Consider the following 13,783-nt stretch of genomic DNA (forward strand, 5'->3'; position numbering starts at 1 on the left):
ATACTCCCTCATTTCGTTTTATAGGCCTTAAATCTGAAATCTCATCTACCAAGGCAGATGATGAGTGGAGGAATATATCTACTTTACAAAACTATCCAAATTAAACTAATGCATTAATGTGGATTAATTACACTACATGCATGCTTGGCCACTAGATGAGTATGAACATTGCATGCATTGATGAGTTTTTTTTTAATTATTGCATGCAAAGGTTTAATGCGCCTTGAAATCTCAATAGGAGATGGAGATGAGCCCTTTAAATTGGGAAAACGAAAAATTTAACATAAGCTTTATAAACCGAAAAGGAGGAAGTACTTAATCAGCCCCGTAAACTCCCCGTGAACCCCCTGTGAGACGCTTGCTTAAGTTACCTGTAAGCAATGACAGCGCTTTGAAATTGTAAGTAGCTCGCTTGAGATGCACTCCAACAAGGCTGCAAGCCACATGCGAGTGCACCATGCATGTTTCCCCGACGAATTAATTAACCTCGTATAACTTGGCCCATATAATAAACAACAACGACCGATTATCTCCGCTAATTAATCCATCGCGTACACAGAAACCACGAACCATCTTAATCAAGTACACTAGCTAGTAGTATCATGCAGTTGCTCAGCTAGCTATAAATTTGCAACCTCTAGCTTGTTGTCTATCATTCGTAGCTAGTTGATCTTACAACATAGGAACCTTTTCTAGCTAGCTAGCAGAAAAAAGACCACCATGGCGGTGCCAGCCAAGTGCCTCCTTCTGTTCTCCCTCTCCGCGGCGCTCCTCTCTCTGCTTGGCACCGGCGCCTCCGCCATGGGCCTGCCCCAGCCTCATGTGCCGGTGAACTTCACCATCGGCGTGCAGGGCATGGTCTGGTGCAAGACCTGCAGGTACATCGGCTACAACGCAAACATGGACGCCTCCCCGCTCAAAGGTCAGCCCTAACCCCAACCTCTGCATTCTTTAACTACGTCCGCGTCCCATGTGCACGCTCCTTCATTCTGGCATCGATGAAACATATATGTTGTGTGTGTTGGTGCATGTAGGCGTGGAGGTGTACCTGCAGTGCCGGCACGGCCCGCGGCGGCTGAAGAAGTTACCAGGGACATCGGGGCAGGGCGGCTACTTCGTCATCCAGTCGGCGCACATGGCGTCCTTCACCAACGACGAGTGCAAGGTGTACGTGGAGAGCTCGGCCTCCACCGCGTGCGGCCTCGTCGACGAACCCGCCGCCGGCGAGGGGCTGCCACTCAAGTTCGACTCATTCGTCAAGCACGGCGACGGCCTGCAGGCGCTCTACTCCGTCGGCAACATCTTCTTCCGCCCCAGCAACCCCAACAAGTGCTACTGACGCATCCATCCGTCATGTACGTACTTGTGGGACTTGAATAAATGGGTCAGGAACTCAGGATGAACTAGCTGTTGGAGTAGCTGGGGATATATATATCCGGTGCTGTACTGTTGATTTAAGTTTTTTCTGTTGTTGCAGTGGTTTTATAAGCTTCTTTTAATTAGCAACCGCATGATCGAAATAACTCTTAATATGATTAGGGCAGTGTATGTCATGTCATGTGATGACTAACCGATGTTCTACAAGGCTCTCTGTATAACTAGTACTCCTACTTCGTAAGTTCATTCAAGTCGGATTTGTTGTTTTTCCCAAGATTTATTTAGAGAAAAGGCATGAAGCTCGACTTGAAATTAATGAAGCCATCAACCAACTAGGATACAAAGGAACTGACTACAAAGGCCAAAACTTGACAAAAAACTGAAATGTCACAGGCAGATCACGCTTGAGACCAGGAGCTACAAGTAGCAAAGCTACAAATGCCATCGCCTACACTAAGAAACCACGGTCAAGCCATGGGAGGGCCCACGGCTGCTAGAGCAGCAGAGCAGAGGCCAGACAGAGACGCCAACGAACACGGACGGGAGAGGCTGAACCACATGGAGAGAAACCCGGCAGTGTCGTCGACCCAAAGGGGCTAATGTTGGAGAGGAGAACGCAGTCTCCCCTACGTGCATGCTGTGCCACTACACGAGGATATTGTATACAGGCCAACAACCCATGAGGGTACCAAACAAGAGCCGCTGAAGGATTGCGAACCAGCCAACTCGCCTCCCACATCACTGGCAGCCTAGAGAGCAACGTACCAGCGCCGCCACCATTCACCATTCACCACAACCGCAATCTCCCCCCATCCCTAGGACGACGCCTCCAAGGAGGAACACGCCGTTTGAACGTCGCCATCGTCCGGCCCAAAAGGCCAAGGCTTTCACCTCGGAGCGTGAGGGAGGAAGAGGGTTGGCGAGATTGGAAGCTCGACGCGCCCACAGGAGTGGGCCGGCGCAGGGGCGCCGACGCTGTCGAGGTCGACACATAGTAGACCAGGGGTTTTCCCCGTTCCAGAGCTCCCGCCACCCCACACCCAACAACCAGATCTGGTCGGGCGGGCCGTAGCAAGGGGAAGGAGGTCAGGATCCAGATCCGGCTGAGCCACCGGAGCATTCCTCATCCACGGAGGACCTCCGACGCCCTACTGCTGCCCACACGACCGGAAGGGACAGAGAGCTCCAGCGACGCCATCCACCGGCGAGATCCGCGCAGCCATCTCCACCCGGGTCCGCCACCCCGACTTCCGGAGCCCTCTGCTATGGGCCAGGGCAGACGAGCCTCACTGCCACCTTCACTGGAGGTCGTACACCAAGGCCGGTGGAGTCCTCGTGTAGCGGCAGAGGGAGGGAGGGCTCGAGGCGCTAGGGTTCGGTCACCCACAAGGGGCGACGCGAGAGGAGGGGGGATGGTTTCTAGGGAACCGCTCATGACGTTTTCCTCAAGATGTGGAGCGATACATGTGGACATGTGTAAGTGGGCATGCTTGAATCAAAAATCGGGACATGCTTCTACACGGGCTTAGATTGAGCGTTATATAATCTCTTATTAGCCAAATCGTGTGATAAGACAAAATCACTAATTAAGGGATACCTTTTGCAAAGGTCATCCCATCTCGTCTGGTGGTGATAAGTGGCACACTGCATATGCGACACTTGTTGCAACCTTCGAGTTTTGGTGAGATTTTCCTCCCACGAATGGGAGGCATGGTTTTTCTTTCTTTTTCTAAATTCACTTTTCAAAACATTTTACCTCTTGAACCATGCGTCAAAATCACAAACTTATTTCTCCGTTGCATTTCTCGCATTGAGATCTTTGAGACTAGATCCAATGGTAGCTTTCAATGAACTTCTTTTGGGAAAATCTGTGCTTCCAACCAGTAGCAACTTGTGCTTACAAATTATAGTAACCCGTGCTTCCAAGTAAATTAACTTGTGCTTCAGTTTTTTGGCGAAGCACATATGTGCCTCACTTGGGGAAACAAAAACAGAAACCGAGATGAACCATAAAGAAAAATAGAAAATAAAAAAAACCAGCAAACTGAAAAGCAAAAAAAAAAAGAGCAAGGAAGCACGGTTCACCTTTTTGGGAAGCACAGAAGCACAATTTGTGCTTCTCCCGAGAGCATAACTATGATTCACGTGGACTCACACCTATGCTTCATTTTGGGGGAAGAACAACTATGCTTCACACATGAAAGTGTAAATGTGCCTCACACAGAAGCACAACTATGCTTTTGTGCTTCACGCAAAAAGCACACCAAAAAAGACAAAGAAACCAAAGAATAAATAAAAAAAACAAAAACCTTGAAAAAACCAACCGAAATCGGAAAACTAAAAAACAGGAGAACAATCGGGAAAAACCCCACAGAAAAAATCTACTCCCACGGGGTGCGGCCAACACGCGACATGTGGCGGTGTTGTGGCGCACCGCGTGGCAGCTGGAGTGCTCACCCGTCCTTCGGTAGTGTCCACTGGAAAGCCCCTCGAGGGGGTACCCGGGAACTCGTGGCTAAGAGCATGGGTGGCTATATGTTGATGCCATGTTATTTGAAGTCACTATTTATCATCACTCATATTAAAAGGTTACTGTATTTTTTCACAACTTCTCTCATTTCTTCCCCATTTTTATTATATTTGCCTATAAGCAAGCAAGTGTAGAGGTGGGCTCTTCTTGAGAGAAAACCCTTCTCATTTTTTTCATGCCTCCACTTTACATAGAAAATATCATTGTTTGCTGCCTATAAACCCTTGTTATATTTGCTCTAACTAATATGTGTCGCTGCTCTCTCTATCGCCACATGAAGAGTGCAAGTGAGGTTCTATTTTATTTGAACTATGTGTGATAATGCTAGTGTTTTGGGTAGTTGGGATAAACACTTTAATATTCGCCAGAACAAAAATCTATAAAACTCTCAGAAACGTCATATGTACGATCAGTTAACAAATCAAACTTGTGTCAGCAGAATACGAACATTTGGTCCGATTATGAATAAGATGTGTACTTACCATCGTCATAGTGTTAATGAGTCAAGAAGGCCATGGACTCATTTTCCCACATGGCATTCTGGAAGTGAGATTTGTTAGTCTCGTTGCTGTTGCTGATTGTTATAATTTGCAGTGGTGCTGGCAACCGGGACAAGATAGGAGGCCTGGACTGCAAATTGTGGCTCGATGCCAGCGATTTGACCATCCCCCCCCCCCCCCCCCACCCCTAGTTGATGGGATTTGGTGGATCCGGATCCAGGTCATCATGGGGACGGTACTTGGTAGCAACACGTGCCTCAAATGCTTGGTATACTCTAAAAGCCTTTATGAGCCGATATTGTATCTTTTCTATTTCTTTCTCTTCTAGCACCGTAAACCGTCTTTCTCTAGCTCCCTCATGATTTGTACTCCCTCTGTAATTAGTTAGTTTACAGAGGGACTACATGCAATCTGGACATCCTACAAAGATTCAATGATTATATATTTTACAACATTCTTCTGTGTAGCTTGAAAATCATAATACCAACATCAACTGGACCCCTATTTGCCCCCAACTAACCTACCAATTATCACCTTACCATATGGATTCTACACGTGGTTTCTCTCGATTGTCATCGTACATAACTAGTCAGTGATGAACCAGTTCCTGTGCAGTAGAGATGATTTTCCACTACGATGCACTGGAAGATTTTTACTGAAGCACATCAATTTACATGTGTCCACAAAATTTGGTTTGTCCGGTACACCCATTGAGTGGTTTCACTGCATTTGGGAGTAAGTTAGTACACTGATATTAGATGGTCATGTACTCTCAATCTCTTTGTTGAGTAAATGCACTCCTAATTTTGTTGTGACTAGGAGCAAAATAGTATTGGATGTAATTGGGAGTAAAATAGTAATGCATGCATGGTTTACGACCACTTGTTATGTGCTAAGTTCAATTGGTATAGTTGTCACCATGGGCGGAGCTAGGCCCCAAGCACCCAGGACCACCTCTGAGGCCCGGGATCTTTTTCTTCCCTCATGTATACATAGATAATTTATTTGAACGGTGGAGGGAACTGCTAGCCGACCCAATAAGTGCAACTCAACCATCTCCCTACCTTTGTGAGGTCTACTCCTATTCAGCCCAACTTGTTTTTCCGAGAAAGGCCCACTTTGACAACTTTTATAGTTCAGTTTCAAACTTAGTAAATCCTGCTTAGACCCAATGCCAGCGATGGATACATTGACTAAAGTATTGGTCGAGACTTAACACTCAACGACTTTGATCCCTTTATAGTTGTGCGATATTATGCATTACTATGTTGCCATTACAATTCCCTTTTGTGCGTCTTAAACTCTTCGATTGATGTGGTCACGGAAACTCAAATCAACAAAATGAATGATTCGGTACTATCCCTTGTATCCTTATACTTCGTTTATGTCATGCTTTATCTACTTCATTGCATTGTTGAATTAAAATTCTACGATAGTTGTGCAAATGGGCCATGTTGTTTTATGCTTTGACAAAGGATAGTTTTAGGGAAGTTTATACGCCATTTCTTTTTGCCCGAGGCTTGGTACGATCCTGGCTCCGCCACTAGTTGCCACTCCTATAAAGGAGAAACAAACAACAACAGAGTTGCACTCCACTTGATTTGAGTAGTTGAGTGCATGTGTTAGTGTCAGTGTGGCTCACCAAAAAATGTGCTTACTTTAAGTTTTACTGGTGCAACAACCTCCTTGCCTTTCATTAACCATTGCGATGCAGGTTACTATATATGAAGCTCCTACCCCCCTCTGGATCGATAGAATAGGAGAAGAACATCAATTATAGAAAAGTGGTCGGTTGAGTCATGTTGCCTAGAGGAGCGCAAAGTGTAGAACATAGTGATGGGTGTGGGAGGTATCAGTACAATGTTGGCCAGACCGACCCAGTCGAGATTTACCACATTATCTTGGGGTTGTCAGTAATCTTGACGTGTGCGTGGTTCCGTTGCCAGTCGAATCCCGCGGCCGTGACGAGCGAAGCGACCGGAGAGCTGGCCGGGTCATGCGGACGTCCATTCGTCGTCAGTGGTTTGCAAACTACATCGTACGGCCATGGAGTGCGGTGGAGGGGCCGAGTCCTGTAGTGCATCCATGTTGTACCGGCTAGCTAGTTACTCCAGTAGTACGTGCATGTGTAATGCGTTTGTCGTACGAGTTACCGGAGTTAGTTAGCTGCGTGATGGCCGGCTCATTCGGATCGTCTGGTAGTGGCTGCACGCTGAGTTTGTCTGGGTCCTTATAAGCATCATGTATTCGGCTGTGAGAGTAGCCAGGTAGAGGGCCTGAGGCGAGATGTAGTTGCGTGTGTACGCGTGCGTTTCCAGAGTTGGTGTGAGTCAGCCATGTATATCTTCGTGAGTCAAATACAGAGAAAAAAGACCGGCGTTCGTCGCCGGGGCGTATGTGGCCGCAAGTACTCATGTGCTCGAGTTCGTCTCCTGGCGTCTCCAGTCATCGCGTGAGTTTGGCGTTCCTCGCCGGAGGGCAGCTCGGAGTTCGTCGCCGGTCTGCTCCAACAGAGGTTCCTGGTCATCTTGAGAGTCCATTTGTTGGAGATTTGTGCATCAGTCCCAAAGCTCGTTGGTGCAAACTGTCACATACAAAAAATTCCCATAGCCTCCTTGGCATATATTGGGCAACCAAACTGAGTGTCTTCTGCTCGGATCCAGTTGCATTGTTGACAGACCCTGTGAAAAGAGCCCGTAATCCACTGAATTCTGACATCAATCGATACATTGCATATTTGGACCGTGTGTGTCTGTGCTTCTACATGCGCGCCGGTGTACATGCAGTGCCAGCAGGGGCCGCGCGCGGCAATTGAAGAAGGTGCCAGGGGTGGCGGGGAAGCAAGGCTACTTCATCATCCAGTCGGCGCAGATGGCGTCCTTCACCAACGACGGGTGCAAGGTGAACGGGGACAGCTTGTTGTCAAGCGCGTGCGGCCTCGTCGACGAACCCACTGCCGGAAAGGGGCTGCCGCTCAAGTTTGAGTCCTTCATCAAGTGCAGCGACGAACCCATCCTATGTTTCCTAATACAATCAAATTACTCAACATCCTCCTGCAGTCACAACGTAGCGACGCAGACGGTGAGACTGGAGAAGAATCCGAAGGCAAGCCGACGGACACCCGCACACAGTCGTAACGGTGACGCATCGCGGAGTCGTGGCTGGAGTGGCAACCGACGAGGTTGCTCAAGTAAGGCGATAGCCCTTTGTGCCGTTGTCGAGGTAGCCGAGCGTAGGGTGGTGTAGCCGTGGTCGAGGTAGCCGTGCGAAGAATGCCATGGTCGATGTCGAGTCCGGCTGGCCAGTGTCGAGAAGCCGCCGTGGAGCCGCGGGCGCAAGGGGGCGCCGAGTTAGTCATGGGCGCAGTGGTGTCGAAGTAGTGATGCGTCGGGAAGAAGATGTTGTTGACGACGCGTCGCGGCGGGTTTGCCAAGCCTGGGGGCACATCGTGGACAAAGGCACGCACCGGTGTTGCCCGTACCGGGCATGCATAGACGGACGAAGACGAAGTTGACGAAGCGTCGCACCAGGCTTGCCAGGCCAGGGGACACGTCGTGGACGAAGGCACGCGACGGTGTTGCCAGCACCGGGCATGCGTAGACTGGGACCTGCACGAGCTGTACGTCATGTCGAAGAAGTCGGAGAGGCCAGCAGAGAAGGACTCGATGACGGTTGTGGCGCCAATCGGCGCAGGGCCAATGTCGCCCGCGGTTGTCGGAGTAGATGAAGCGGTCGGGGTAGATGAAGGCGACGCTGGCGACGGGCTGGTGCTGGACGAAGACGAAGGGGGTGGACGGGCGGCTGCAGCGGCTACCGGGGTAGCGGCGGCGGCAGCCGAAGAGGAGCGGCAGTGGCGGCCTGACGGCGGCGGCGGCGGCTAGGTTAGGAGCGCGGCGGCGATGCTCGAAGTAGGCGAAGAACCCTGACAGCGTGACGAAGACCGGCGCGGACGGTGGCGTTCCCGCGCCAAGGGAGACGGCGCGGCGCATACCACGGGAAGTCGACGCGCGGGGACGGCGAAGTGGACCGCGGGCTGCGGCGCTACGGCACGAAGGGGCGACGCAACGGCGGCGGGCAGGTCGGGGCGACGGCAGGAAGACCTCGGGGCGGCGGCGGGGACCGCGGGCCGCGGCGCTACGGGCCGAAGGGGCAGTGCAGCGGCGGAGCGCGGGTCGGTGCAACCGCGGGGACGGCCTCGGGGCGGCGGCTGGGACCGGGTATCGCGGCACTACGGCCCGTAGGGGCGACGCAGCGGCGACACACGAGTCGATGCAGCCGCGAGGAGAACCACGGGGCGGCGGCGTTGCAGCCCGACGGGGCAACGCAACGGCAGCTCGTTGCTCGATCGGCGGAGGGGCGCGCTACACTCGGGGACAATCTTCACGGGACGTGCGGAGGCGCGCGCAACTGACAGGCCAGGTTGGTCGCGCGGCGTAGATGAGGCGGATCGCGGCGGCGAGCGGGTGATCAAGCCGATCGCGCGCGAGGTCGGGGACGCCGCTCGATGGAGGCGTAGTGGCGGCGGAGTCCGGGCTGAGGCCGGCGACGATGGACGGCGTGAGACGTCGTGCAGACGAGTGTGTCGGCACCGGCACCCGTGCTGCCAAAGCAGCGCCGGCGCCCAGGCAGCGATGCCCGAGCGACCAACGGAGCAGCGGCGCCCGAGTTGAGGCATCCAACGAGTGTGACGCAGCCATCCCGACGCAGCCGAGGACGAGGCCGGCGGGATAGACCGCCGGGCCGCCGTGCAGACTTGGCGGAGTCGGGTGACATCAATCGACTGGCAGGCCGGCGCGCGAGCGGCGGCTATGATTGGCCGTTGCTGTTGGGGAACGTAGCAGAAATTCAAAATTTTCTACGCATCACCAAGATCAATCTATGGAGTAATCTAGCAACGAGGGGAAGGGGAGTGCATCTACATACCCTTGTAGATCGCGATGCGGAAGCATTGCAAGAACGCGGATGAAGGAGTCGTACTCGTAGTGATTCAGATCGCGGTTGATTCCGATCTGAGCGCCGAACCACGGCGCCTCCGCGTTCAACACACGTGCAGCCCGGTGACGTCTCCCACGCCTTGCTCCAGCAAGGAGAGAGGGAGAGGTTGGGGAAGACTCCGTCCAGCAACAGCACGACGGCGTGGTGGTGGTGGAGGAGCGTGGCAATCCTGTAGGGCTTCGCCAAGCACCGCGGGAGAGGAGGAGGAGGGAGAGGGGTAGGGCTGCGCCAAGAGAGAGGAAGTCTCATCTGTATGGCAGCCCCAAAAACCCCACTATTTATAGGGGAGGGGGAGGGGCTGCGCCCCATCTAGGGTTCCCCCCCCCCAAGGGGTGCGGCCATCCCTAGATGGGACTTGGAGGGCGGCCAAGGGGGGAGAGAGGAGGCGCACCACTAGGTGGGCCTTAGGCCCATCTGTGCCTAGGGTTTCCCCCTTCCCCCCCCCCTTCCTGCGCCTTGAGCCCCTTGTGGGAGGCGCACCAGCCCACCTAGGGGCTGGTCCCTTCCCACACTTGGCCCACGCAGCCCTCTGGGGCCGGTGGCCCCACCTGGTGGACCCCCGGGACCCTCCCGGTGGTCCCGGTACATTACCGATAGCACCCGAAACTTTTCCGGTGACCAAAACAGGACTTCTCATATATAAATCTTTACCTCCGGACCATTCCGGAACTCCTCGTGACGTCCGGGATCTCATCCGGGACTCCGAACAACATTCGGTAACCACGTATATCTATTCCCTATAACCCTAGCGTCATCGAACCTTAAGTGTGTAGACCCTACGGGTTCGGGAACCATGCAGACATGACCGAGACGTTCTCCGGCCAATAACCAACAGCGGGATCTGGATACCCATGTTGGCTCCCACATGTTCCACGATGATCTCATCGGATGAACCACGATGTCGGGGATTCAATCAATCCCGTATTCAATTCCCTTTGTCTATCGGTATGTCACTTGCCCGAGATTCGATCGTCGGTATCCCGATACCTTGTTCAATCTCGTTACCGGCAAGTCTCTTTACTCGTTCCGTAACACATCATCCCGTGATCAACTCCTTGGTCACATTGTGCACATTATGATGATGTCCTACCGAGTGGGCCCAGAGATACCTCTCCGTTTACACGGAGTGACAAATCCCAGTCTCGATTCGTGCCAACCCAACAGACACTTTCGGAGATACCTGTAGGGCACCTTTATAGCCACCCAGTTACGTTGTGACGTTTGGTACACCCAAAGCATTCCTACGGTATCCGGGAGTTGCACAATCTCATGGTCTAAGGAAATGATACTTGACATTAGAAAAGCTCTTAGCAAACGAACTACACGATCTTGTGCTAGGCTTAGGATTGGGTCTTGTCCATCACATCATTCTCCTAATGATGTGATCCCGTTATCAACGACATCCAATGTCCATGGTTAGGAAACCGTAACCATCTATTGATCAACGAGCTAGTCAACTAGAGGCTTACTAGGGACATGGTGTTGTCTATGTATCCACACATGTATCTGAGTTTCCTATCAATACAATTCTAGCATGGATAATAAACGATTATCATGAACAAGGAAATATAATAATAACCAATTTATTATTGCCTCTAGGGCATATTTCCAACAGTTGCATGGCGCGAGGCCGCTGGGTGGAGGCGATGCAGGTGTCCCGGTCGGAGAGGGCGTAGACGGTCGGCGTAGATCGACGGGCGGGCCGGGGCGCAGACGACGGTCGTGAGGGGCCGCCTGTCGCGCGCGGCCCGCGGGGTCGATGAAGGAGCCGGCCGGTCGCGACGGTGTCGGAGTAGAGGCGCACGGAGGTCGACGACGGCGGCGGGCGACGCATACCGATCAAGCAGATCAAAAAACCAAAAAAACGCCGATCAAAATGACCGGCGAGAGAGCGAAAAAACCCGGAGCAAGGGCTCGGGAAAAAGACTCTCTAGGGCAGCCGGCCAACACGGCCGGCGGAAGAACCCTAGGTACAAGCGGCGCATCCCCCGGCGGCGGTCATGGCGGCCGACCGCCCCGGGGGCGGCGCGCGGGTGCGGAAGCGGCGGCGGCTAGGGTTTGGATCGTGATTAGGCTGATACCATGTTAAAAGGTAGAGAGCAAGATTTGGTGGAATAGTTGTTGTATTGCATGAGCCTCATGGGCATATATATAGGAGTACATGATCTACTTAGAGTACAAGATAAGCCAGAATATTCCTAGTTTATCCTATATTTCCTAATACAACCACGTTACTCAACATGCAGGCTCGATACTTCCTCAACAACTTCTTTCACCCAACGACCCCAACAAATGCTAGTGATCAATCTTTCCGTCCGTCATGTACGTACTTGTAGGACATGAATAAAATGGGTCGGGATTAATTAGATGTTGAAGTGGTCCGCGGTGAGGAGATGACCGTTAGCCTGGAGAGCGCTCGCGCCCTGCTCTCGCCCGCACGTTCGCACCCTGCGGATGCCACCGACGCCAGAAGGGAGGATCCGGTGGCCGGTGCGTCCCCGTGGCGGTCGGTGTCGCCAGGGCCCGGGGTGGTGCTCCGTCCTGGAGGGTGTGGGGGCAGTTCTGGTTGCTTTCCGGCGGGTCTGACAATGAGGAGGACGGTGCCCAGGAGGGGTTGGTCTAGCCGTGCGCAATGGGGGCGGGGCGGTCTGAGGTTGGAGGGAGAGGGGATTCGACCGTCGTCGTGGCCGGCGCGGGCGGCGCGGCGTGCGCTGCTGGTGCGGCCTTGGCCTTGGCGGGGGACCCTGGCCCGATCCTGGATCTGGCAGAGGGGGATCGGGATCGGGATCCGGGGGCACTTACTCCTGCTCCGGCCGGCGCCGCGTCGGGCGGCAAGGGATCGGCGGATGGTGGGTGGCTGATGATGCGGCGGCGCAAGTCTAGCCGTGCTGGCTGGCTGAAGGGGCTGACGGTCTCGGGCGGGGCGGGCTTGTGGTCACCTTGGTCGCCGGGATCCGCGGGCTCGCCTCGTGAGGAGAGGGGTCTGGGGCCGCGGGGTCTGGCGCTGGGTCCAGGGGTGGCTCGCGCCATGGGGGAGGGCATGCAGTGGCGGCTACGGTTGCGCCGGCGCCGCCGCCGGTGTTCTCGATGGCCTGCTTTCCGCCGCTGGCCGGCGTCATCGGGGTGCAGGAGGAGAGGGGATCCGTGCCGGGGGGCGACGGGGCCGTGGGGCGGGCTGCTTCTGCGGGCCGGGCCTGGGCCTTGGGCCGTCCTTTGGCTTCAGCTTCGCTGAGATGGTGGCCAGGCCTCTAGGGGTCGCTGGGCTACCGCCTCCATCCAGGCCCGTTCCCCCTCTCAGCCTGGCCCGGGATGCGCCCACTCGGCAGCTCCTTTATAAGCGCTAGTGGTGGGTGCCCAAGGGGTATCTCTCTCGCGGGTTAGGGTTCCCAGCAGCGCCGCGCGACATCAGGAGGTGGGGCAAGCGAGCGCGGTTCATTTCTTCGGTGGAGGCGCCGGAGTTGGTGGCGGCGGCGGTCCGGATGGAGAAGGAGAGGCGGCTCCAGGCGCACGGACGCAACAAGCGTCCCAGGGAGGAGCTGGCGGTCGCCGACGAGGAACACGCGCGAGAGGAAGAGCTCCGGGCCCAGCTCTCGACTCGCAGGGAGTCGCAGTCGAGGGACCGGTCCGGAGCGGCGCCGGGGCGTGGTCATGATCGCCAAGGAGGTCGTCGTCCAGGGGTAGGGACTCGCCGTCCGCTCTCCCTCCTCCGCCCCTGGTCCTCCTCCTCCTCGTCCTGGACAGCAGCGCCCTGCTGGTCAGGGAGGGGGAGCTGCGGCTGGTGGGGGGGAGTGGGGTCAATGGAGGGGTGAGGGTGAGGGTGACCGCCGTGCTCGAGACGGAGACGAAACTTCTTTCCGACAGGTGAGGTGGCCGCTGGCCGGGGAAAGAGGGGGCTCGAGCCAAAATCTATCGGAGGTGATGTGCTTCAAATGCGGCCGCAAGGGGCACTACCAGATCGAATGCGAGAATGAGCCTCTGTGCTTTGTCTGCAAGGAGGAGGGACACACCTCCAACCACTGCCCATCCCGCTTGTCAAAACCGGAGCTTGTTATGTATGGCTATGGGGTGAAGGACCAGGGTTTCTACTTGCTGGAAGGGGGGCTGATGAGGAAGATCAGATCCCTCCCAATGCGACTTCGGTGGTAATCACAGAGGGGGAGGCAACGGAGGAATCGATCAAGAGTGACTTGAGTGACATGTGGGAATCGGAATGGGATTGGAAAGTGTCTATGGTGCGACGGAATTGCTTCTCTGTGATCTACCCTTCCAAGGCTGCTCTGAGGATGGCGAAGAAAAGCGGTACCATCACATTGCCGATTAGTGGACACAAGGCTGAGGTGGGTGAACCGTTCTCGGAACCGTACGCGGTGTCATGGCGTCA

At 54.4% G+C, this 13,783-nt stretch overlaps 1 protein-coding gene across 1 annotated transcript; it reads left to right on the forward strand.

The window, feature by feature from the left end:
• The first annotated feature begins 382 nt into the window (after positions 1–382).
• LOC123173933 (non-classical arabinogalactan protein 31) lies at positions 383–1,635 on the forward strand. The gene is made up of 2 exons (XM_044589972.1): positions 383–922; positions 1,035–1,635. The coding sequence occupies exons 1-2, from the start codon at positions 721–723 to the stop codon at positions 1,337–1,339; spliced, it is 507 nt and encodes a 168-aa protein (XP_044445907.1). The 5' UTR covers positions 383–720; the 3' UTR covers positions 1,340–1,635.
• The last annotated feature ends 12,148 nt before the right edge of the window (positions 1,636–13,783 follow it).

This window comes from Triticum aestivum, chromosome 1D (genome assembly GCF_018294505.1).
Source record: "Triticum aestivum cultivar Chinese Spring chromosome 1D, IWGSC CS RefSeq v2.1, whole genome shotgun sequence".
NCBI classification, from domain to species: domain Eukaryota; kingdom Viridiplantae; phylum Streptophyta; class Magnoliopsida; order Poales; family Poaceae; genus Triticum; species Triticum aestivum.